General features: G+C 41.2%; 1 protein-coding gene across 1 annotated transcript in view; it reads right to left on the reverse strand.

Moving 5' to 3' along the window:
• The window catches only part of KCNK10 (potassium two pore domain channel subfamily K member 10), a 63,892-nt gene extending 38,036 nt beyond the window's left edge, over positions 1 to 25,856 (reverse strand). The window contains exon 1 of the mRNA XM_069858640.1: positions 25,732 to 25,856. Within this exon, the coding sequence (XP_069714741.1) occupies positions 25,732 to 25,783 (52 nt within the window). The 5' untranslated portion in view covers positions 25,784 to 25,856. The remainder of the gene's footprint in view (positions 1 to 25,731) is intronic.
• Positions 25,857 to 26,756: the final 900 nt, after the last annotated feature.

A 26,756-nucleotide genomic window follows, 5' to 3' on the forward strand; every position in this document is an offset into this window, starting at 1 on the left:
TTAAATCAAAATACTACTAGAACCAATAAAGCTAGGAAATTGAACTGTTCATGTCCAGTGATCACTACCTGGCCTGGTACTGACAGAAAATACTTTGCAAACCACAGTGGTGTTTGGCTTACCAAATATTTGTTCATAAACAGGCCAATATTATTTACAAGGATTCACAAAACTATCATTTCTGAAAATGTTCTTTAAGCCTGGAAACTTCACAAATTTTACCATAAATCATTCTGCAGCCAAAGCATATCTGAGGTCAAAGTCAGTCACATGCCAAGCACAGTGATGGACCTTCCAGCCTGGCACCAAGACATTGTATAGCCCATGTGACCTTAACAGTACATCAGAGTTAATAAGCCATGACTTCCAGCCAGACCTATTAGCCCAACCACTGTATCAAGCTACCAAGGCATCCGAATCAAAGCTGGCTCACCTCCAATTAATTCTGGTGTCTCAGCATCACACTTTCCCACTCACTGTTACAAGTGTTAGCAATGGCAGAATGAAGCCGGATTCCTCAGCATCCAGTGGTATAATGGGACCACATGTAGTCTTAAAAGATGCTGGATTCATTTTAAACCAAATCCCTACTGTAATCTTACCGTGGTGCAGCTGTCACTGACCTGTAGCTTCTTTAAAACTGGATTGATTTATTTCATATCAGAACTAAATCAGATTACAGTTAAAATACAGTCACTTTCGGTGCATCCTATGAACTTATCCCAAAAGTGTCTTTGTTGTTTTGCTCAGAAAATAAAGCAGAAGGATTTACAATGTCTGATCAGAGTGGCACAATTAACTGATTCAATACAATTTGAACATACAATATGATTACACCTTGAGTTTGACGTGGGCTACAACTCTGCCAACAGAAATCATTCTGTGATACTGAATAACTTAAAAAATCAGCTTTTTACTACAGTCATGTTTTCATAGAAGCGATACTTCACTGAAGTATTACATTGAGTAAGTAACGTAAGCAATAAGTAAGCTTCCAGCTTACTTGCTAACCAATAAACTACAGATAACTATAACTGCTTTACATTTACAGTTAATATTTCTTTTCACGCATGACCTGGAGACTCCAGCTACTAAATAGATTAGAAAGGATCCAGGAACAGAGGAAAAGCCTCCATGGTGATCCCCTTTGTCTGTATCTCAGTTTTGCAACATCCTACAGCATAGCTGCTCAGTTCAACCACCAAAAGGTCATTATGGCTCCCAACTTATCAGCTGGGATGAAGTGTCATCAAACTTAAAAGGGTTCTTTCTCTTACCACTACTTATATTTTATATAAGTTCTAAGAACCTGAAGTTACAATAAGGAGAAAATAATTATTAGAAGTATTAGAAAGAAGTTACTTTTTTTTTTTTTTTTGTAAAAGAGATCAGTTGTTTAATTCTCTAAACCTCCTGAAAGGAAAGGATTACTGTATAGATACAGACAGTTACAACAGGAAATATCAGAAAAGTATTCAGAAGAAGTGTAAAATATAGAGGCTGTGTGAAGCAGTTAGAACTTCTACAGGTAAATAGCTTAAATATGAGTCACAATGTCTCTTTACTGAACTAAATAAATTTGAGTATTCCCTGTCTCACAACTCAGAACTCAGAACTGTCTCAGCTGCTGTAAATCAGTGTAACATAACTTCCATGGAATACATGGGATTCAATCAATTTACACTAGTCAGAGCCCATAACTACTTCGTGTATTGTGAATCAAAACAAAATTTGCAAGCCTGAGGGCTGATTTTGCCCACTTGAGGTAACTCAGCAAAAATACTCTCAAGATCCAAGGCTCACATGGTAAGATGAGAGAAGAATTTATATGACAGAAAAAGCACGCTACCTTTTTTTTGAAACAGCTATCTACCTTTCCATGACTGGCACAGTTCAGCATGGGATGGGTGAGCCCTTCAGTGGAGAGAGATGCCTGACTTTGATACCACACCAATGATAAGTCAAGAGGAAGAAAGTCAAGAGCTCGTAGAGTTAAATCAGCTTTTGTGAGTTTAGTTTTCCTCTATGCCAGTATAAATGTTGTTTCTTATTCAAACTGTAAATCTGGCAAAGTGTTAGTAGCGGCTTTACAGTAAAATCATGGCCTGTTTGATTCTACCTTCAAAGGAAAATGCACTGATTTAATAACAAGATGGGAAGTTCAGGGTAGGGAATGTAAAATGTTCTTATAAATATTGTGTCACTTAAACAGCTCAATGGATTACTGTGCTTGGTTTGCTTATCTCTAAAATAAAAGATAATTCTTTTCCTAGGAAGAACTATGTTGAAGTCTTTCATTTACTGCTATTAGTAATAGCTATACTAAGTGTGTGTAGGAATTTTGATCTGAAGTATTTATATGGTATAAATTCATATGCAGGAAGACTCTACTAAAGGAGCTAATTGAGCAACTGATATATAACAGAGATAGTCTTCTTACAAAGCTGATGCACTAGGAAAAACTGCAGTCAATACCCCAGACATGTTTCAGCATAGATTTTAAGCAGCAGTTAGGTGTTGGACAACCCATTTAGATACTCCATCTAGCAACTGCCTCGCTCTTTACAACAGGAGTGGGGTTAGTGACTTGAGTACATGGTAAGAAGTCAGAAGTCCTGATTTCTAACTGGAACTCTGCCTTCATAAACCTGTGCTCTCAGAAAAGTGCTGCCATTTGCATTTAAACCATGATTTCACCAACCAGAACAAGATAAAATGGAGGTCACAAAATTGTACAAGAATCCACGTCTGTACAATTTTTGAACAAACATACAAACTTAAAAGCTATATAAACTTCCAGGGTTCAACAAGTGGTTTTACTAAAATTGAAGGATGGACTACAGAGGCAATTTGAGAACTGTATACAAACAGTTTAAGAAAAGGAAGGACTACATTCTTGCATCTGTAGACATGGTTTAGACTATAATTTAGGAAAAACATAGAGCAAAAGAGAAGAAGATATATTTACAATAAATGCGGAACAAACCCTGCTTCATTTATCCATGTTTTTTCAAAACAAGCTTCTGTCTTAACAGGTTTTTCCCAGAACAGAATCTCATCCATGTGTTTGTTAAGTCACATCAAAGAAGGCCTACATCTGTCTCACTGAAAGCAAAGATGAATCTCCATTTACATACATGCACTAAATTAATAGACAGGTAACCTCAAAGGAACAGGTACCCTGAAAGGAACACACTAGTGCTTCAACACGGGCCATACCCCAGTAAGACGATACCAGTGAGGAAGAAAGGTGAGTTCTTATTTGCTTGGATAAGCTTCAAAATACAGCAAATGAAATTAGAAGTCAAATTAAAATGTTAGGATCCATACAGCTGTTCACCTCCAAGAGCACTGCACCACTTGCACTTGATGTACTGATGAACCCTGCCAGGCCTCCCATCCATATGTGAGGAGCTTAAATGCTGAAGATTTCTATTCAGAAAGAATTAAGTAATTAAAACTTTCACTGACCAACTGCCAAGAAGATTGGGGCAAAGCGTAACCCAACTGAAGCAGTTGGCAGTTGGACCAGATGACAGTTTCAAGTTCCTTCCAGCTGAAATATTACACTCTAAATGCTGTAATGTAAAATACTGGACACTGCTTTCAGGCTAACAATTGTCCTTTACTACTACAGGTATGCTTTGCTTTAGGAGACTGATATTTCTAAGAAGAGGTTAGACTAATTTCTGCCAGAAATATTTTGGTATACTTGCCCCAGCTTTACAGCAGCAGGGTGAGCCAGGTAAACTCTTATGACTCTGTGAAAATAGCTCTAATTTAAAGGGAAAATTTCCAGACAGAGAGATTCAGAGTACAGCCGCCTCAGAAGAACAGCTTAAAATAACAGCCAAAATGCCAAAAGCATTTTCAATTGGCTTTTGACTGTGAAAATTTTAAGCGTGTGGTGATGTTGTGTGGCAAAGGATTTTGGTAGCAAACAGAGAGGGGCTATGGGTGCAGCTTCTCCTGGAGCTGCTGGAAGCTGGTGCCACCTGGTTCCAGAGCAGATCCACCCCTGGCCAAGGCCAAGCTAATCAGCAAGGGTGATAAGACCTCTGTTATAATATATTTAAGAAGGGGAGGGAGGGGGGAACAGCAAGTGGCAGCAGCAGAGACAGAGATGCAGGGGAAGGAACTGGCCTGTCCCCCAACCCTGGCGTGGTGTGGCGAGGGAAAGAGAGGAGCAAGATCCACAAGGACCAGCCGTGCCACAGACACAAGAGAAACGTGATGGGAGAGAAACAATTATGCAGGCTCCAAACGCAAAAGAAACAGCACTGCAGGGAACACTGAGGCCAGTGAAGAAGAGGGAGAGTAGGTACTCTAGATACATGAGGAGAGGCTCCGCTATAGCCTGTGGAGGAGTCCCAGTGGATGCCCATTTGCAGACTGCAGAGGACCCTGTACGGGAGCAGGTGGAGGTGCCAAAGGAGGCCATGACCCAGTGGAAGCCCATGCTGGAGCAGGTCATGGAGGATGGCAGCCCACAGGAAGGACCCATGCTGAAGATATTCATGGAGAACAGCCTCCTGTGGGAGGGACCCCACACTGGAGCAAGTGAAGCCTGAGAAGTTCTCCCTGGAGGGAAGAAAAAGGGGCAGAGCCAACATGTGATGAACTGGTCACAACCCCCATTTCCTGTCCTCCTGCACTGTTGGTGTGAGGAGGAGGCAGAAAAAATCTGGAGAAAAAGCTGATCCTGAGATGAAGGGAGGAGTGGGAGAAAGGTGTTCTTTTGGGAATTTGGTTTTGTTTCTCAATTTGATTTGTAGTAAATTAGATTTGATTTTTTTCCACAAGTCGAGTCTGTTTTGCCTGTGACAGAAGCGATGCCTCCCTGTCCTCATCTCAAACCAGAAGTTTTGCCTTTGTTTCTTTTGATTCTCCTCCCCAGAAGGCAGAGGGGTGAAAAGTGACTACACGGTTTTTTGTTGCTACCTGGGGTGCTCGTAACACATATGGCTTGGCCACAGACCTGTATCCTGCCAACTATCTTACACAATATTCCAAGAACATAGGAGATACTGAAGAAATATGATTTTAAAGAAGAGTTTGGTTTAAACCAAGTGCTCCTTTTTTTTTTTTTTTTAAATTAACACACTGCAGTACTGCTGTCACAATTTTTATCTGTGGAAAAAATATAAATCGATATCTTACGTAGTACTTTATTCCATGTTGCTGTGTTACATGAGCACACAGGAATGTATGTACATTTTAATGAGAGTATAATAGATCATTCTTGACACATCTGATGCAAGTGTTGCTTTTACAAGAATAAGCACAGAATTAGATTGAGGACATATATACTTATGGATTCATAAACCCAGTAGCTGGTTTTAAGTTTAATGCATGAGTTTATCAAAAGTGAAACTGCGCATTTCACCTCCCATTTCAGTAGCTCCATCCAAAAAAACCCAAAAAAAAGTACTTTCAGCTAAGGAAAAAGGTTTTCATATGCATCTGAAGGTAAGTACCAGTATCTTTCCCCAAAACCCTCCTAGTATGATGGGATTCTTTTTTAAAGAAAGTATATCGTGTTTTCTTCAAACATTTACATAGTCAAGCACTCAAAACTTCCCATGGATTCTTCCTTATCTTTGTCTAAAAACTAGAAGCTTAGCTTGGAGTATAAAGTAATCCTATCATGCAGTCCAGTTCAACTGAGAAAATTCATGAGCAAATCATTGCCCCTACAGCTTTCACAAGGTCCTACATTGGGTTATCAGCAATTGTACATCCTTCCTGTAGCACAGCTTAATAAGCCAGCATTCCTCCTGAAGTAATTTAGAAATACAATATTTTGGCAAATGTATGAAGTTGCAGAACAGAGACTTGGAGTACCAAGGCTGAGATATGAATGTGAGGTGCCAGCCAAATCCACTACAGCTTCCCTGAATCAACCACTAAAAGTAGGTAGATCTACCTTCTCTAAAATGGATCATAAAGTACTAGAAAATGGAGAGACTCCACTGGCCATAATTGTTTTAGTGTCCTAGCAGGACCCTGGTTTATTTTGTTTTCACTGGACAAAGTATTCTAGTTGTTTGGGTTCTCTCCCACCCCTCTTCTGAAATGGCCACAAACTGAAGTTAGCATCAGAAGGCTTCCTGACTGAACAATGTGGAAAGGCAGGAAAATCTACAGCCCACCAGTGGATAACATGATCTTGCACTCCAAGGCTCTGGCTCAAGCCCAAACAGAATTTCCTGGGGGATAAGTGCACCTAGCATTTGCTTCCAGTCTCACAACCTTCCCACAGGCTCCCCAAAGGAATTTCAGCTACTGGTTGCATGGGTTAAGATAGCAGGGCTGGGCCTGGAAGTTAGAGCAAGGATAAGACGTACATTAGAGGAAAAGCTGAAGCAATCAGTGTATTAAGCTATCAGCTACATGAACTTCTCAGGAATATGTCACAAACAGGAAATGCATGTGGGTTTATGGATGAAGGGAATTTTTATGTCTAACAGGAACTGGGTGGCTGCTATATGCATGATGGAAGTAATGAAACATGGACGTTTCCATGCATGTGTAACAAAAAAATCATTAAGCCATTAAAATTTTGCATGATGAGGAGATGGCTAATCATTTCCACCGCCTGTTTTGCTTGCTATTCCAGCACCCTCCCCACCTCCATTCTTCATCTCTATCTGTTGTGGGTTTTTAACAGTTTTGTAAAGCAGAGAGCATCCATTTAACCAACACAATGAATGTTGGATTTTTACACACTGAGCACTCAAAAATCTGACGCTGGTTTAGAAAGTCTGGCTTTTAGAGCAAAAATCCCGGTAGACAATGATTGTGTCTGCCATTGTGTTTGTGCAGCATCTTTGCATGATGTGGGCTAATTAACAGGTGACATTTCAGCTGTGATCAAGAAATGGGAGACAAAACCCTGCCTGCAGGCTACAATTACATATGGGGCAGAACACTAGTATCCCTGTGGCTGTTGTTCTGGATTGAGGCATAATAATAAGCACTGCTGTCTGGGGACCACGGAATCCATACAGCCATGGATCAAGAAAACTGCTCTCAGCAATGATGTTTTACATTGATTTGGCCCTGGTTCCTCTGCCTATCCCCAAGGTGTTCAACCGCACGACTTGAGCAGTGAAAGTCATCGCAAGCCTGCCACACAAGGTGAAATTCATAGAATCACAGAATAACCAGGATAGAAGAGACCCACCAGATCATTGAGTCCAACCATTCATATCAAACACTAAACCATACCCCTCAGCACCTCGTCCACCCGTCCCTTAAACACCTCCAGGGAAGGTGACTCAACCACCTCCCTGGGCAGCCTCTGCCAGTGCCCAATGACCCTTTTCGTGAAAAATTTTTTCCTAATGTCCAGCCTGAACCTCCCCTGGCAGAGCTTGAGGCCATTCCCTCTTGTCCTGTCCCCTGTCACTTGGGAGAAGAGGCCAGCACCCTCCTCTCCACAACCTCCTTTCAGGTAGTTGTAGGGAACAATGAGGTCTCCCCTCAGCCTCCTCTTCTCCAAGCTAAACAACCCCAGGTCTCTCAGCCGCTCCTCATAAGGCCTGTTCTCCAGCCCCTTCACCAGCTTTGTTGCTCTTCTCTGGACTCACTCCAGAGCCTCAACATCCTTCTTGTGGTGAGGGGCCTAGAACTGAACACAGGATTCAAGGAGCGGTCTCACCAGTGCCAAGTACAGAGGGAGAATAACCTCCCTGGATCTGCTGGTCACGCTGTTTCTGATACAAGCCAAGATGCCATTGGCCTTCTTGGCCACCTGGGCACACTGCTGGCTCATGTTCAGTCACTGTCAACCAACACCCCCAGGTCCCTCTCCTCCAGGCAGCTTTCTAGACAGACTCCTCCTAGTCTGTAGCACTGCACAGGGTTGTTGTGCCCCAAGTGCAGGACCCGGCATTTGGCCTTGTTAAACCTCATGCCATTGGACTCAGCCCAGTGGTCCAGCCTGTTCAGATCCCTTTGCAGAGCCTCCCTACCCTCCAGCAGATCTACACTTCCACCCAGCTTAGTGTCGTCCGCAAACTTGCTAAGGGTGCACTCAATGCCTTCATCCAGGTCATTGATAAAGACATTGAACAGGGCTGGACCCAGCACTGAGCCCTGGGGAACCCCACTTGTCACTGGCCTCCAGCTGGATTTCACACCATTTCCCACCACTCTCTGGGCCCGGCCATCCAACCAGTTTTCCACCCAGGAGAGTGTGCGCCTGTCCAGGCCAGAGGCTGATAGTTTCCCAAGCAGAATGCTGTGAGAAACTGTGTCAAAGGCTTTACTGATGTCCAGGAAGACCACATCCACAGCCTTTCCGTCATCCAGCAGCCGAGTCACTTTGTCATAGAAGGCGATCAGGTTAGTTTGTATAGCATTTTGCTGCAAACTACAATAGAAGTGTGAAGCATTACTATTACATTCCCTGTTCATGAAAGCATTACATATTGCTTGTTTGGAAAATGCAGAGTGTCTCCAAGCACATAGCTGCTCACTGCAGCAGTATCCCACTGGTTAAATCTAACACTGTTTTCCCCGAAGAGTTCCCTAATGCAGTATTAGCACTGCCAACTTCAGCAACATCTCAGCAGTCTGCTGCAAATGCAGTCATCAGAGGCAAGGCATTCAATGAAATACAGAAAGAGACAGGTAAAGGCACAAAGGGCAGCATACGTTAAACCAGAAAGATTGAATGTGCTAGTTGAAATAAAGTAGCACTGATTGCTGCCAACTGCTCCTTTCCCAGAGTGGGGTGGGGAGAAGGGAGGAATATGTCAGGTTACAAAACTGCATAAGGAATAAAGTCACTATTTGCTTCCTAGTATAGGATAATGCTAGTAGAACATAGAAAAGTTTATATAGTGAGTTTTCTCTGTTGGTGGGAAGAGACATGTCAATAACATATCAGAGCGAATTATGTCTAACAGTTGCTTTGCTATCCCTGGCAGCAGCTTTGTGGAACATGTCATAGAAAAAAGCTTCTGCAATTTTTGTATCATTTGTCGTATATCCCCAGCTAGTGCTTGAAATTATGATTCTTGGTAAGTTTCAAAAAAAAATCTACATAATTCTACTTCATCAGTTATAATTGAAACATACTAATTAATAGCTCTTGGAATACACCAACTGCTTAATTGATCTGGAATGCAGTTGTTACACAGAAACAAAAAACTGGTTTATAATGTGGCTTTCTTCTTCATTAGAAAACTATAGTTTAGGCAAAAATAAAAGATCTTAAACTGCGTAAATTGGAACATGGTAGAAATTAGGAAATCGGTGTGGTCTGAGATAAGGTCTCTCTTTCTGTAGAAAGAGCTTCCCAACTATGAGAGTCTTCACAGACTGTAGTGCTGATATACTGCAGATCAGAAGAACTAAGGGGAACTTAAGTTTCTTCTTGGTTCCTGGAGAGCTTCTTTAGTGGCCGACAAGCAACTTAGCTATGCAGTACATCATCAGAATGAGTCTTGCCTTCTACTGAAGGACACTGCCACTGCTATTTGATAACAGTTTATTCTGAAACACAAATCTTGGGAGAATATTCTGAAATTTTTACTGTCCATACTACCAGATTATCACTGCTTCCATTTAGTTGTGCAGCAAATGTCTGACTGATACCAAGTACTTGGCTATTTGATCTCCGTGACAGTGTATTTGTTAGAGGTGACAAGGTGTCATTAGCAGGGTGGCTACATTGGTGGTCTCTGCAGGATAAGGCCAGGGCCTGCCCCATGCTAGACATAGCTGGTTCCTGCTGACTCCAATGGAACCACCACAGGACACAGCTGTGAAGCTGCCATCAGGGAAGATGGCAGCACCCCTGTGAATGCAGAGTTAAGAAAAGGAAAAATGTTGTGCAGACAGTGAGGAATGAGGAAAAGAAGTGTAAAAAAACAGTCCTGAACACACGGAAGTCAGTGAAGGAGAAAGAGGTGCTCCAGGAACTGTTTGAGATATTCTCCTGCAGCCTGTGTTAGTCCTGGAAGAGACCATGGTGGAACAGGTATTTCTCTGTAGCCCATGGAAAGGACCATACCAGAGCAGATATCCACACTGCAGCATGTGGAGAACCCCAGAGCAGACTGATATTTCCTGAACAATTATTGCCTGTGGAGAGACAATGCTGGAATATGTTTATCCTAAAGGACTGCAGCCCATAGAAAGGACCCATGCTGGAGCAAAGGAAAAGCATGAGGAGGAAGGTGCAGCCTAGAGGAACTGTTATGAACTCACCACACGAGACCATTCCCTGTGCACCATGTAGGGTGGGGAGGAGGAAGAGGAGTAAGGAATGAAGCAGTGAAGCTGGACTTAGGAAAAAATAAAGGAGCAGAAAGGTGTTTAAACCCTTGTCTTTGTTTCTCACTATCCAAATCTATTTTAACTGGCAATAAATTAATGTATTTTTCCCCAAGCTGACACCAGTTTACCCATGATGGTAATTACTAAGTGATCTCCTTGTCTTTACCTCAAGCCACAAATTTTTCCACATTATTTTCTTCTTACCCTCCCCTGTTGAGGAGGAGTGAGAGTGGCTGGGTGGGCATCTGGTAGCCAGCCAAGGTCAACCCACAACAGAGAGTTTGCACAGGGACAATAAAGATGAGGACATAACTCAGACTGTATTGTTCAGTACTGTTTTTCCTCTGAGTCTCACCAGTCATGGAGTGCATATGGATTTTGGTGAAAAAGCCATCAGTGCATTACAATCATGCCCTAAGAATATTGATGTATAGATCAGGACAGAAATTAAAGTGATGAACATGGATTAGCTACAGGGAGAAAGAAGCCTTCTAACAATTATGCCTTCTTGTCACTCTGTACTGGGTTTAGGTCACTATAGAAGAAAAACATTCAGTCTTGTTGAGTGGACTTGATTTTTTGCTTTTTATCATTTTTCATTCTCCCTTCCCACACATAAGCATTTTATTTCAGTCATTTTCTATACACATTTAAGAAAATTATTGTTAGAAGCATACATTTACACATAAAGCTAAATGTCATATTAATTAAATATTCCATGCTGACAGGAAGTCCGTACACTTTTAACCAAAAAAGGAAAAGTAGCAATACAATGTGATATCTGTGATGTTTTTTTAAAAATATAAGAAGATCACAATCTGCTTGCAGATGTTAAATGGCTAGAAATTGGATGCTGGGTAAACTTGACTTGATCTAGTTCTGATTAGTTTAACAAGTGTATAAAAGATTTAAAAGTCTATGCAATTACCATTCCCCTGAGCTATGTCATGTCCCTTTTCCTTGATTTCAATGGATTTTGTGAGGCTGTTGAAAGACTCTTTGGTATTCTATCATTTCACTTCAGCAATTCTGAACCTACTCTCCCTAAAGAGACAGAAAAGAACTATGTAAAAGCTAATTTAATTTTAATTAAGAAGGTATAGTGAGAAGGAGAGGAGGGTCTGAATACCATTCTTATACTTACTGCGTTTCTGAAGGGCACTGCCATTTCTAAGCGTAAATTCTTTAAAGCCCAGAAGAAAGGCAGTTCAAGCATCCATCTCACGAAGAGCTTTCAAAGGAAAAACTCACAATGGTTGCTTAGGAAAATAAAAAGTCTGCAGGACTAAAATCTCAGTGCCCTTAACCATAAAAACCCCAGAAAATCACACTATGCCAACAAATCCAAACCTAAATCAGTTTTTGTTTATGTCCTTATTAATAGTTTAATATTATAATTGCTTATTTCAAAGAGAATAAACTCTTCAGAGCAGGCGCCCCAACAGTGTCACTGCCTTGAATATATTACAAATAGCAATAATTACCGTATAACGGTGTCTTTCATGATGCTGGACAACAGTAGTTTTCCTTAATTTTCATGTGAAGAATTGAAAAGTATTTTTAGGCTCCTTCTTGCAAGACTGATCCACTTTCAATAAGATTTCCACAGAACTCAGGTTCAAGACAAGAAAAGCTGGGTAGCTTTGTTAAGGTAGTGCTGAGCTTGTGTTTATAGGCCTAGCCACTTAACAGGACTTACTTGGTTCAAAACGGTGGTGCACCAGATAGCTTCGAGTTTACAGATTCCTTGTGCTGGCCTAGCTCAGACAGCATCATTCAATGCTCTAAACACAACTGATGTATAGCCTACACAAAAAGAAATGGCTTAACAAAGATCAAACAACAAACAAGAAAGCTGGATTAGCAGTCCATTCTCCTGCTCACAGATTTGCATGCTTTAAGACCTATCCAAAAAGAGCCTTTCATTTTGAATATCTGCACTTTATTTCTTTAACTTTATATCCATTTTTGGCTTCTGCACAACCTTTCATATGACTGCATGCAGTTAGCAGCCAGTGAAGATGAATACATGTTTTTCTTTCTTCAGGCTAAAAGGAAAGGGAAGCAAATTCTGAAGAGCACAGAAAAGGTTGCTCTATTCAACATCTTTCTCTGCTTCACTTATCACTGAAATATTGAATGGTGACTAAATACTGGCATGCTTCATTGTAACTGAGTGTTTAAGAGCACAAGAAAATAGAAGGAGAGAATGACTTAGGAAGGAAAATACTGAGTATGTATGTGAAGAATTTTGGAAATAAAAATTTCTTCCTTCGATCAGTTTCAGCTGATCTCTCAGCTTGGTTTGAACCACAGTAAATCAAACTCCACCACATACTTACATCGTTTGTCCATGACACAAAATTATTGTCAATGTAGTCAACTTTTCAACATCCCCCATCAATTTTTGTTGCAACTTTCCGAAGTATTATCTTTATATAAATTAAAATTCTCTTTGGACTAAGTTTAAAAATGTTAACAGTAGTCACACAAATGAAAATAAGACACTGACTAACTGAAAACAGTGATGAATTCTTCCCTAGATCCCTAAAATCATTTAGGTCAGTGTTTTCAATCTATGCCTTGCCTACCACTATGGATCCAAGAAGAAAACCTGTCAGCGAAAGGTAACAAAGAAAAACAGCCTAATATTGTAGGCTTGTATTCATCATCCAGGATATGAAAACAAACTAGTGAAATTCATCTTGATATTCCAGTCCTGACTGACAGCAGGAAAATGCTCTTCAAATTCTTCCCCTCTTTTTCCGTTTAAGAGTCAAATACTCTCAACACTCCTCTTCGCATCAGTCCTGCAAATCTGTAATAGTCTTTCATGATTATCTAAGTATCTCAAAGCATTTCCAAAACAACAAATAAGCACCTGTACACTGAAGAAAAGCAACATTGTGTGTGTGTCTCTGTGTGTGTCTCTGTGTTCAGTTTCTCATGTAAACACTGCCACAGAGATGCTAGCGAATTAATTACATTTGAGAGTAATTTCAAAAGTTGATTAAAACAAGATCTTTTTCATATGTGCATCAAGCAGGTACAATGATTTGTCGTCAACGTATTAGCAAATCTTCAAGTTCTTTTAGGGGACATGCTGTTTTCCCTACACATGACAAAACGCTCATCTGCCCGTTACAAGATTAATAGCCAGCAATAAATCAGACTCCATTCTTTTGTTGGTTATGAAGGAAAAAAATTATGCCCATATGTAAGCTGGTCTTGCTGATTATTTACAAGAATTTCCTGATTCTGACTCAGCCTCTTTGCTGTCAGAACCGCAGTCAGAGCCTGCCCACAAATCTAAAATGGACTGTCCAGGAGTTACTCTCTTGGAAACACAGCCTTAAATCTCCTGCCTACTGAGGCTACACAAATGGCAGGGAAACAACGGGAAACCCAAGGCTGGCTTGCATAGGTATCAGCCAGAACTTATCCAGTGACATAAAAAAAAAAAACCTCTGCAAAAGTCACGGTCATTGGATGCTGGGATATTTTCCCCTCTACCCGCCCTCTCCCAGGCAGTACACCTTTCTAATGCATACGTGACATCTCACTGGTCAAAAGAATGGATGTGCTAAGGGAGGACACGAACTCCATGAACAGCTGAAAGCATCTTCGTTTTTTTTCTTTCTGGTTTGGCTTCAGGACAGCAGTCCTTGTGGGGTGCCTAGCTAACACTCATTGGCATTAATATGAAGATGCACTGCTACTGATACCATTTGTAGCACTACTTACAGAGCTGCCAAGTCCAGATGAATACTTGAAGGAGATATGTCTTGTGCTGAAGCGAGATTCTACACTGCTGGAGGGCAGTTCGAATTTTGTTTCCCTTGCTTTGCTTTCTCTCTCTCCTGGCCTGTCTTCCACTCTGCCCTCCTCCAAATCCATGCATCTGCTCTTGTCCCTCACTTCTCTCTAACCATGCTGGCAGCGTGGCAGGCAGCACACCCGTAACTGCCCGCTCAGTTCCTCTCCTCGGCACTCAGCTACCCTCCCCATTACCTCTGACACTCGAGCCCAGAGCAAGAAGCCAAGCACATGCTTACATGTGATGGGACTCATCAATGAACTTCAGGTACTGGAAAATGGAAAATAGAGTAGAAGAGCATTACAGTGAGGAGCAGAAAGAGTTGAGGGGGGATTAGAAATGATTGACAGGGGCAAGTCCCAATTAAGAAGCCCTCTGTTTCAAGACTGGTTACTGCGTTTGTTCCAACACACTCACTGGCAGCAGTGCTATCATCAGGTTTATGAAGCTATTTATAGAGAAACTGAATACAGAGAAACCCAAGAAAAATTCTCACTCTTCCCTTTCCAAAATAAGACTAAACCTAACAGATCACTGCTAAAACCTGATTCCCTAGCATCAATCAGTAGTTTTTTGCTCTTTCTAAATTTGAGAGTTCTAGTTCATGCAGGTCTGTGCCCTGTCAAGAGTCAAAAAGGACGCAAGTGCTTTTGGCTCAAGATATTTTATGAGGGTATAAAGATAACTTTGTGAAAAAGAGTTCTTGTCAGAAGATATGAACATACCATAGTTTTTCCTTATTAGGCAATATATAGAAAAACTTCTTTCATGTCAGTATGTCAGTATAGTTCTCTGCAGACTTCGATGAACAACAGACAGGTTGAAGAAGTGATGATGCTGCATATCCATAACTTTCTTTTTAGAAACTAATAAAAAAATCACATTGCGCCATGACATGTTGTTGGATGAAAAGAATTGACTCCTTTTTCTTAAGAGGAAGTGTCTCAGGATTTCAGTAACTTTTAGGAAGAGCCTGAATCTCCCACAACTGGAGTCAAAAGTGTCCTGCTTCAAAATGTTCATAGGATGATGTATGTTCAGGATTTTAGCTAGTGTTCTTCTGCTAGAGCAGCTGGACTGGGATCCTTCAAATATCCTTTCTCAAGGATTCACAAACAAAATTCAGCCAATGGTGTCTTGCCCAGACAGACCAGTGAAGCAAATCCAACTCTTGAAATTTAGCATAAAAAGACCTGTGTACAAAGGGAAGAACATTCTTATTGACAGAAACCTAGTGGTAAGACAAGCAGGTGGAGGAGGCAAACAACAAAGCTGAGATTCATGCTGGCCTTCCTAGCAGGAAGCTATCTAATCTACATTTGAAATGTGATTGATGCTGGCTGTCTGCCAGGGGTACACATTAACAGTGGAGTGAGGTAATCTCTTGATCACTTCAGTTATGCAAAGGGGACTTCAGCTGCACTACTGACTATAGTATAGACTGGAACTGTGAGGTGCCAATACATGGCTCAGCTGGGGCAGTACAATATCTCCTGCAGGACTTTTAGTTTAACAGCCAAGGCATAGACCTTTCACTTATGAGTAAAGCCAGGAAATCATATGCAATATAACCTCTAACCCCAGAATAAGAACAGTGTCAGTACTAACTGTTCCCCTTCAAAGATTTCTTGGGGCATCCTTACAGATGTATCTGCACATTACTGACCATTCCTAAAGAACTCATATTGATGCTCCTCTGTCAAAACAAGTAAGAATTTCTGCATCAATTCAGTGGAGTCTTGCTCAATCTTGATAATGATTGGAATCTACAGAAAAATACTTTGAATTCAAGCAAATCTCATTAATGATCCACTACTTCAATTAAGTGATAATTTCTCAAATTTTCTGTGCAACAGAAATAAAACTTGATCTTTCATCATGTGGTAACAGTCACAAATCTTGTAAAAAGCACATCAATTGGGCTATTTTTTAGTTCACCGGAGCTATACTCTTTGCATATCTTGAGGATCCTCTCTATTTAGTAGTCTTAATTACTATATACAGTAACAGTCCTAGTTAAAGTGAACAATGGCTTTTCAATACTTTGAAAACCTATTCTGGGGCAAGACAAAGAATACATAAAATATAATACAGCTATTGCAAAATTTCTCCGAGCAGAAAAGATCTGTCACAAGGAAGACAAATTTACTGTTTGAAATGCATTTGTTCAGACTACCTATTTTTATTTTCCCTTATTCTAAATTCTGCATAACGTACACATTTTTCTTTTACAGTTTTGGTGTGTAAGTTGAACAAGCAAAGCTGCCATAGTCAGAATGAGCTACCCGTCCATTGTGTGTGTACAACGTTAGAAAGTGACTGTGAGTCAAAGAGAGCTCAAGTAAGCAAAAGTAGGTTAAACAGACTTCTGACACGCTATGCTGCTCGTGGCAGTATACAATGAACAGAACAGATGAACACTGTTACTAGGAGGCTGGGCACATAATGCTCCACATCCATGCCAGGCTGATTCTGACTGCACAAAGCTGGTTTGGAGTTTGCTATACAATATATAATTTAGAATATCTTAAATAGTAAGGAGTTCAGTACAACAGATATACACAAGACATTTCTTATCTTGTGCTCAGCAACATAATACTGTAGAAATACTGTAGAAATACAGTTGTAATTTGAACTATGATAAAACTTTATAGCTACACAAGGTTGGCATCTGCTGATATGTTATGGCTTCTAGCAATCTCGCAGTACTTCACAGTACTGATGAACTGCATCAGTGACATGTAGCTACATGCATTCACAGTTCAGACTGAAGAAGGAGACAGCTGTGGCCACTTCTTTTGTAATTCTTTTATCATTGAGGTTTTCTGCACACAGTGGCTAGTGACTGATTTTTATTTCTTTAAAATGAAAAGCTGAATTTTGAGATGATAAAAGCCCTGGACAAGCTGTCAATATGTATTTGCAATTTTCAAATCATGCCTGTACTATTATATTACAGTATTAAGACTGAAATAATACAAGCACCCCTTAGCAGCATATCACTGAATCTTAAGAATCCCAGTAGCACAAATTTAAGGTGCCAAAATCCAAAATCACCTTCCAGTAAAGGCAGTAACAAGCTGGTTTTTCTTCCTAGGGAAGAAAAGATGAGTCAGTTCTGCTGAGATATGAACATATGGCTCTAACAAATCTAGGTACTCAAAGCCTGATGCTTAAAACACTGTGGTGAACATGTAGGATAGTGATACCAAAATAACTTACATTGCTTTGTAAGAAGATGGGGTTTTAGGGTGTTAACTTTTGTTATGCTCTACTAGTTTAACAGTGTATTACCTTCAGCAAACAACAGTCACACAATCGTGCATAAGCTATGCATTAGCAGAAGGACAGAAAACTGAAGCAATTTAAAGGTCTAATTAATTCATCTCTTTGGGGGCAGAGCTGAGGGAAAAATTGAAGAAACATATGTATGCTTCTCCAATGAAGAACTAGCAGAATAAATAGATCATTGTTTATTACAAATCCTTACTTCATGAGATGAAGTTATTTTGCAATATGTCCATAAGATTATTTATATTCTGCATTAGTTTTGCTCACAGAGGAGAATCCTGATAAACACCTGAGGAACCAGTAGAGAATATTAAGATACTTCTTTTTTTAAAAAAAAAAAATATATGCCCTAGGTTATATGCTTACTTCTAAAAGGTAGAAAGAACATCATGTGCTTGGAAACAGTGTTTTCTAGTTGGAGGCAGCCAAGCTTGGCTTCATGTCCATCCATAGTTTTTTTTTTTTAGAGTATTTTCAGCTTTATCACAGGTACACACACCTGCATTCTCTGCACCTCTGGCAGCAAATCTGATATTGTCATGCTTTGGGTTCATTCTTTTGTTATCTACGTCACCTGAAGCAGTTTTCCTTTGTCTCTCCTTTTTGGGTCTTTCTTTCTTTTCAAATGTCTTCCATATTTCAAATAGCAAACTCAAATGAAATGTTAGACCTAACTATGTCTGGATTTCTAAAAAAAATCAAACCCATTCCTAGACTTTGCAGCTGATTACTACCTATATTCAGGAGTCCAGGTCCCATGTGCAACAAGTTTGAATCCCTCTCATACGTTTTATATGTCATGCCTCTTGTCACAAGTCTAGCTTTCAGCTAGAGTATTTGGGATACTTTGACAATAATGATATTTGGAATAGCACAAGAATTGTGTTTGCAGTTAAAGAAAGAGATTAAATCTGAATTCTTGGTCTCAGCATTCCCAGACCAACGAAATATTCCCTAAATCCTGCGGTTCATTAGCATGGTAAGAGATTCATAGTCCACTTTTGAAATATAATTTTGTTTAAATAATCTAAGTTAATGTTTGATTTTAACTGTGAAAAGCCGTGCAGAAAAGTATGTTGGCAGAATAATAATCATCGTGCAACGACTAAAAAGGATTGGTACAACTACCCTGAAGTACAAGGGTATTTGATATGTGCTCATCATTTGTTCTTTTATCTCGTTAGGGTAATCAGTGAAAAATGCATGGCTTATTATTTATGAAGGTCAACAGGTTCATTTTAGAGCACATTTTCCATTATACTTAATATGTTTTTCATATGCAGGCTTTATGGATAAACAATAAAAGTATAACCAATGTCTCAGGAACCAGGAATTTCTTACAGAAAACAAAAAAACCCAAAGGCATTCCTATTAAAAAATAGGTATTGAAAGGTAGTATTTACGCTTTTGCCAAATGTGACTTCCTTTATATAAAAATTGAATAAAACCCAGACAATTATTCAGCATTTATATTCTCTGGTTTGGCTTTTGCTGTAACATTGAGATTATTACAAAATAAAGGTTCGGTAATATTCTACCTGTTGAGTATTAGTGTGGTTTTTATCCCTTTCTTATCTTGACCTCCTCATCATACCCTCCCATTTCACTCCAGGTACTTAAAACACATCTAAGGCCCCTGTTCTCCCAGTGATTCCAGGCATTCCTTTAATTTTAACTCAGTAAAGCCTGTGGGGACAGCATAGTTCTGATACTTTTAAAATTAAGAATCTTATGTTGCTCACACTGAAGTGAGTGGTAAAATTCCCAGCTCTTTATTAAATCATGAGAGTAAGAATTAAACTGTATCACCATATATATGCATTCTTCTGTCTGAAGCTGATACAGTCCACATACTGTCTACCTAAACCTACACAAACACCAAAAGCTGAATTAAAACCTACCCGATTACAGTTGATATCACATATCTTTTTCTCAAAAGCAAACTCCATCACTTCAGGTAGCACTAGTTTTCAAGAGTTGCCTGGAAGACTTTTCAGTCTAAAAGCCAATTAATGGATTACTCTTGTACATATGTGGCAAAAATAGCGTTGGTATTCCTCACTGAAATAATAATTCTCTCTTAACCACTCCCACTGTTGACAATTCTACTGGCTCCCTGTCTTAAACTTACAGCTTCACATTGCCTTTGATTCTTCTCATTCCCTTTTTCTTCTCACAGTACAGATGGCATCTTAATGATACCCTATACTTCATCTTTCTTACCTTGACTAGAATTGGCTTGCCCCATTGTTACCAAGAAAGCTGTTGTCCAGCTTTCACTCTGCCACTTTCTCACTACTAACTTACTTTTCTGAATCCTTAGTTTTCCAATTTCTAGTACATCTTAAAGAGTACAATTATGAAACTAACAGTTTTCTGCTGTCTTTCTCCCTCTCCTGTTAATTCAGTCATATCTTCCTGTCTCTTACCACATTAGAGTCCACAGTATTCATCTGCCTCTCCTGCAGACTCCACATAAAAAGTAAAGTAAAGTTCTGATTTCTTCATTCTCTTTTATTTTTTTTTCTAAACTCTACAAATTTTCTACCTTAAAGCATCTGGCACTATTCCACCTACAATTATGCACTGCCAGGAGTGTCCTCCTGTTTATCAAATTTCTATCCTCCTTCAAATCTCTCTTTATTTATAAACTCCTTAAAGCTGTTCTGCAACTCATGCTTATAAGGCACAGCAGAGTCCTGCTCTATCAGGTGGGTCCGTACCAAATACAATTCTGTGATACAAGTATCACGTTGTCAGTACCCTGCTGACCGTGGGTCATTTGCTGGTATCAGAGCTACCCTGTTACACATTACAGCTTTCCATAGCAGTCTTTTTACATTGAGCTACTAAAAACTGACTTACTAGTGCAGAAGAAATTGCCTAGCTCACAGCTGCACTCTACTTTTTTTCATTTACCTTACGGAAAACAAAGGACAGAAATGAACACCCTCATCTATTCTGTTCATCTACACCTTTACCATCAAATTTGTCTTCTATACTGGTCCCTCTGAATGAGAAGACCACGGTGTGCTGATCAAAAGCTGGCTGAATATGAGCCAGCATTGCGTTCAGGTGGCCGAGAAGGCCAACAGCATCCTGGCTTGTATTAGAAATAGTGTGGCCAGCAAGACCAGGGAAGTGATCAGCCTCCTGAACTTGGCACTGGTGAGGCTGCAGCTTGAAAATTGTGTTCAGTTTTGAGCGCTGGAATGTGTGCACAGAAGGGCAACAAAGCTGGTGAAGAGTCTGAAGAACAACTGTTATGAAAGGAGGCTGAGGGAACTGGAGCTGTTTAGTCTGGAGAAAAGGAGGCTGTAGTGAAGCGGCTGTTGGTCTCCTTCCCAAGCAGCAAGGGATAGGATGACAGGAAATTGCCTCAGTTTGCACTAGGGGAGGTTTAGATTGGATATTAGGAAAAATATTCTTCACCAGAGGGATTGTCAAGCACTGGAACAGGCTACTCAAGAAAGTGGTTGGGTCACCATCCCTGGAAGCGTTTAAAAGACATGTAGATTGCAGTGCTTAGGGTAATGGTTTAGTGGCGGACTTGGTAGTGCTATGTTTACAGTTGGACTTGACAATCTTAAAGTCTTTTCCAACCTAAATGATTCTGTGATTCTGGGACAGAAAAAGCAGGAACTGCAGCAGTTTATAGAACTCTGCAGGCAGCATCAGTTTAATTTATACTGAATAGCTGATGCTGATGATTTTTCCAACTAGCAGTCATCAAGGGATGATCCAATCCTGATACCTACATGAAGGCAGTTGAGACTCACATAGTTGTCCCGCATATAGGTGTTCAATGCTGTTTGAGGTGTCTCAGATGAAGTGAGAAATCCCATGGCAGATGATACAGGACCTATGGAAAGTTTGAACCCCTATGGAGCAGGAGCTGGGGAATAACAAAGGTCTCTAGATACTTCTAATGGGAGACTAAACTAAACTGAGCTATAAAGAAGTGCAAGCAATAATAGTTTCTTCTAGTTGTAAACTGCAGAGATAACCTTATTTCTTAACTGATGCGATATCTGTATGATGACAGGCTGTTTGCTCTCTCCTAATTGTTTTAGCATTTGATTGCAATACATATGCTCCTCTTTCCATAGCAGATCTTAGATTGCTCTAAACAAGTTAATTATATTTCACAACACCCTTGTGCATTAGGGAAGTATTAATATTCCTAGTTTGCAGTCAAGAAAAAAAAAGGAGCAAAATAAAAGGTGTCTTACTGAAGGTTAAACAGTAAGACAGTGGCAAAATCTGAAGAGGAATCCCAGACTTTCAACCACAGCTTGTATCCTCCAAGGAACACCAACTCCTACGCTAAATGTAGGGATGATAATAAATACGTGATTTTAGGATTTTGAACTGCGGAAAACCATGCTCCACAAACAATGTCTTTGTGAAAGGACATGGGAACTTTCATCGAAACTTAAGAGTTCCAAAAGGTCAATGTGGAGATAAACGTCTACCTGGAAATTCAAAAGGATTTGACAATCCCTATCACTGCACTGACAGCAAAAAAACTGCAGGCACAAAGAATGGAACAAGACTTAACTCCATTTTCTGCCTACAAAGAGTAGCGCCAAGATAGATATACTTCCTTTGGAAAAAAAAAATCTATTACCCTGCAAGACGGTCAAGTCTGGGCATAATTTATGAGCATATTGGAAACAGTTTCATCTACCCTACAAAGAAAGAGCAACTTCAAGATAATTTGTAGGAAAAAAAAATGATATTGCTGTAACATCTAGATACCTTGGTCAGGATGAGGGACCCACTGTGGTTTCGGTACTATATAAAAATACATCTGCAAAGAGTTTATAACTTACTTTAAGCATGGACAATAGTGAGTGTAACAAACAGCAGGAGGAATGCAGGAAAAAGGAGAGATGAAAACAACAGTTACAAGAATGTCTTCATATACTGCTATAGACCCAATCTAATATTCTGAAAAGTATAGATGGGAAGTTTTATGAGGTATGAAACAAAATATCTGGTCTTTCTCTAATTTCGGTTATTGCTTTACCTGAATTGCACCAAATGAGAGAAGCAAAAATCAGTGATAGGTAGATCAAATCCTTTATGATTGTGTATATCCAGGCTGATTCCACCCGCAACACAAATGGCAGGCTTGTTTTTCAAAATGCAAGGCCAGGTAACATGAGATCCTGTACCCCTACTCAATATGTGCAACTCTCCCTAAAACATTCTTGAGGTGCCTACTTGGGTTTTTTACTAATTTCTTACCCCATTCACTCAGTGTATATAAATTAGTATGTTTTTTAATCAATACATATGCGATTGTAGGATATAGTTCACATGCGATTGCTAAAGACAAGTCTAAATGACTTTAGGGATGAAGTTTGATCTACTTGTTAATGGGATTATACAGTTTGATTGCTTGGAAGACTATGGGAATTCCCATATTGAATCTGAACCCTATATATTTCCAGGTTTATTAAATATTTGGTTTGTCTAGCACTCAGCACTTAGAGGGAACACACAGATACACTCTATAAATAAGACACGTGAAGATAATACACAGCACAGTTCAGTCTCCATGTCCTGTTCATTGCAGTTTAATGGCTAAAATATCAGCCTCCCATTAGCTGTCTGTCAAACGCCATCCTTCATATCAATTCTATTCTTTTAAATCTGTTCTCTCCACGAAGTCCTTCTATGGTATATTGATCTTTGCTGATCTGAACTGAGTTTATCATTTTTATGCCAGATGCAAGCTACCAGCAGACTTTAGTCTATTTATCTATGTAAATATTTATAGTTCAGTAAGCATTATGGAGTTGGCACCTTAGTTCATTTCAATCACGATCATTCTGACACGGCTTCAAACCAGCAACATCATCAGTCCCAAGCCAGCCTTATGTCCCCAACAAGGGCCCTGGCCTTTAGAAATGCAGATAGTTTCTAGAAAATATTGCCTGGAATAATCAGATCAAAACAATCTTTGAGGTACTATAGCTGTCATGCACACCGTTGGACTGCTAGCTTGCTTGCCAGCAACATCAGTTGATGTATCTCAAGTACTGTTATCACAAGTTAGTACAATTCCTACTAGACAAAACTGTGGAAACTGCACGTTCCCTGTCTGACAACCAGAACAGGGCACTGAACATACAATACGCACAAAACGAGCCTGGTATCTGAGTGTCAACATTAACTGAGCATGAGCTCCACGTTTAACGCTGAGGACTTTTTGTGTCCTTGCACCACCAGCTTTTTACATGTTGGTCTTTGTGTCTGAGAAAAGCTACGTCAGTTCTTAACTCTGAGGATGTCATCATTCTTCACAGGTACATGCAGAGAACAGATTACATATCTGACTGTAAATCAAAGATGGTTTAGGGCTCTAAGGGATTTTGTGTAGTTTTTTGTTAACACTTAAATATTTTTGTTTCAACAATAATGGGACTCCGATCTACCTTCTCTTCTACCCACATCACTGATTCTTCAGGGGGACTATGTGAGTACAATGTCATTGCATTGCTTGACAATTGGTTAAAGGATTGGACTCTAGAAAACTTTTCCTTACCAATTTGCCTTCTTCCCTTCCACCAAATTTTATCTATTTCCTCAGTCCCCTGGAGAGTTAGAAATATTTATTTCTTCCTTCCGAGCTACGCATTAGCATCCTTGCCGCCCTGCTAACATCGATATACTGAAAGGAAATAACTGGCAGGATTCTGCAGTCCTTAAGCAGGGATTCAACCTAGCAGGGAAAAAAACTGCTGGGTTTGAGGTCTTTTACCTGTTATGGTACTTTACGGGCTTGGACACTTCAGTAAAATGTGACAACCACCTGTTGGATCCATGTGCTTTAGAGCTGATTGCCAACCAAGGGAGCTACGTACAGAATGCCATCAGTGCAGTCTCAGTCTCCTGGGTGCCTTGTGAGAAGGGAGGAAAAGGCTTTTTGCACAAAAGGCATGTTGCAATACATAAAATGAATTAAAATGAAGCAACAGAAAACACACATTCCAAAAAGCACCTGGGAAGAGCAAGTTTTCACCACAGAGAATTTTGACACTAGGATAAGGAATGCTGTTTTTAAAATAACCAAATATCTGTTAGCACTACTATCCACAAGTTCCTAGTGAATCCAAGGGTGGAGGAGACTGATGTGTTGATTTCAGCCTTCACCTAATTAAAGATGTAGTTAGGCTTAAACTAAAGCTTAATTGTGTATACTATTCAAACAGCACATCAGATCTGCTCAGCAGAAAGATCTGTTCTGCTGTATTCCTTCTACACCAGGAGAAACTGCTTCTAACATTTCATTTTGTAGACATGAGGGCACAGAGTATGACACACAAATTGACCACTAAAACCAAACCTACAAAATAAAGATGAATAGTCAGTGCCCATGCTATCACCTCATACTTCCTGCAAGCACTGCTGTATAGCGCCTGGCTGCCAGCAGTTCTGCTGCAAACCTGAGCATATGGCTTCAAGTTGCTCTGCTCCTGTACTGATACACAGAAATATGACACATCGGTATACAAATTGCCAGTAGGATGTTTTTCAGTAACCTCTTTTGTAGGTTGCATATGAACCTCCTCCCCATGCCAGGAAAGGAGACTATTTCATTGTGGTTTATTTTAAAACACCACTTGGACCATTTTTTTGAAAACCACTGCACTGGCGTAAATCTCCCTCCATCATCATACAAACGCACTCCCCCAAGACAGCCTCCAAACCTAACTACAGAGTTAATCAAACTGCCCACTTGGGCTGATCAATTGTTAACAGGACAGTGTAAAGAGACTAAAGATCCCTTTGGACTCCATTATTTAATGTGGCTTTTTATACCGTACACACTATGGGTTATGCTGCAGCAGCATTTTGCTCCAGTTGCTTGCCAGAGAATGTTTGCCATGGAGGAGCCCTGAGCAAGCAGCCACATCTGTGTCCACTCCTGTACCACCCATTTAGCAGAGACAATGATCACTAGAAACAACAAAGGAGCCACAGATAAAACAAACAGTGTTGTGAGCCAGAGATCGCTGCCATCCCAGGCAAGTTTGCCATGAAAATACTAAAGAAAAACTGAGAGGAGGGAAGAGAGAGATCAAATATAGAACTGTGAAACTCACATCTAGAAGAGGTCTTACCCACGCACCCACCCAACCCCACATCTGAGGAGCATTTTCTAAGGATTGAGCAAGAAAGACTGAACAGTGCACATGGAAAGCAGACAAGCATCCAACGTCTCCTCCCATTTGGAGTCAAATAGTCTCCTACGAGTCACTAGACACAAGAAAGAATAACAATTATTATCATAGTAATAATAGTAATGGAGAATCACCAACCTTGAGGATCCCAGTTCACCTGTTTTCTTGGATTCTCGATTGGAAATTTCATCGCTTCCTTTTTGCACAGGGAGGAAAAAGAATTAAATAAATTCCCAACCTTCCTGTCTGAATGCTGCAGTCAAACAAATTAATTTCAAATTATAGGGAGCCTGCGCTGTTTGACCGAGGGGAACCGGCGGTTGCCAAGGAAAGAAATACACAAATAAATCAAAGAAGGTGGGGAGGGGCGGGGAAGGGTGCGGAGCGAAGGGGTTTGTGCCGGCGAAGTGAGGAGAGGTGCGGGCACCCCAGCAGAAAAAAAGGAGAGAAGGGATGGAGAAAAAGGGGGAGAAGGGATGGAGAGGGGCCCCGAGGGGGCAGGGGGGCGGAGCGGGCTGCGATGGGGCGCGGGTGCGGGGAGGCTCGCCCACCTGCGGGCGGCACCGGGGCTGGCGACGCCGCAGCCCCGCAAGGACACCTCCCGGCCCCGGGGACACCTCCCGGCCCCGGGGACACCCCCGAGCCCGGCCCCGCGCACCGGGGCGGGGGCGGACACAAGTCAGCCGCGGGGGGCGAGCGGCGCGGCTGGGCGAGGCCGGGGACCGCCCGGCTGGAGGCAGCGCGGCAGCCCGGGAGGAGGAGCAGGAGGATGGAGGATGGAGCCACCCGGTAGCTTCGGAGGGAATCCACGGAGCATCCCTCCGCGCCGGCTTAAAAAGGGGGTGGGGAGGGGAAGGGGCTGCGAGTCCCTTTGTACGAGGCGGCGGCGGTGCCCGAGGGAGGGGCAGGTCCGGCCGGTACCTACCGGGTCTCCTTCCCCGCGGGAGGACGCGGGCTCCCGGGGCAGAGTTGGCAGCCGGAGACACGCTCGGCTAAGCTACGGGCGGCGGCACGTGGCAGGAGGACGGCAGCACCCAGAGGCTCCGCAGCGCAGGGGGAGGGGGCGGGCAGCCCGAGCCCCGCGGGACCAGCGCCCCGAAAGCCTCGGAGCTGCCCCCGCTGCCCCCGCTCCAGCGCCGGGCTCCGCGCGGCCGGGCAGAGGC

This window comes from Phaenicophaeus curvirostris, chromosome 5 (genome assembly GCF_032191515.1).
Source record: "Phaenicophaeus curvirostris isolate KB17595 chromosome 5, BPBGC_Pcur_1.0, whole genome shotgun sequence".
Classification (NCBI taxonomy): Eukaryota; Metazoa; Chordata; class Aves; order Cuculiformes; family Cuculidae; genus Phaenicophaeus; species Phaenicophaeus curvirostris.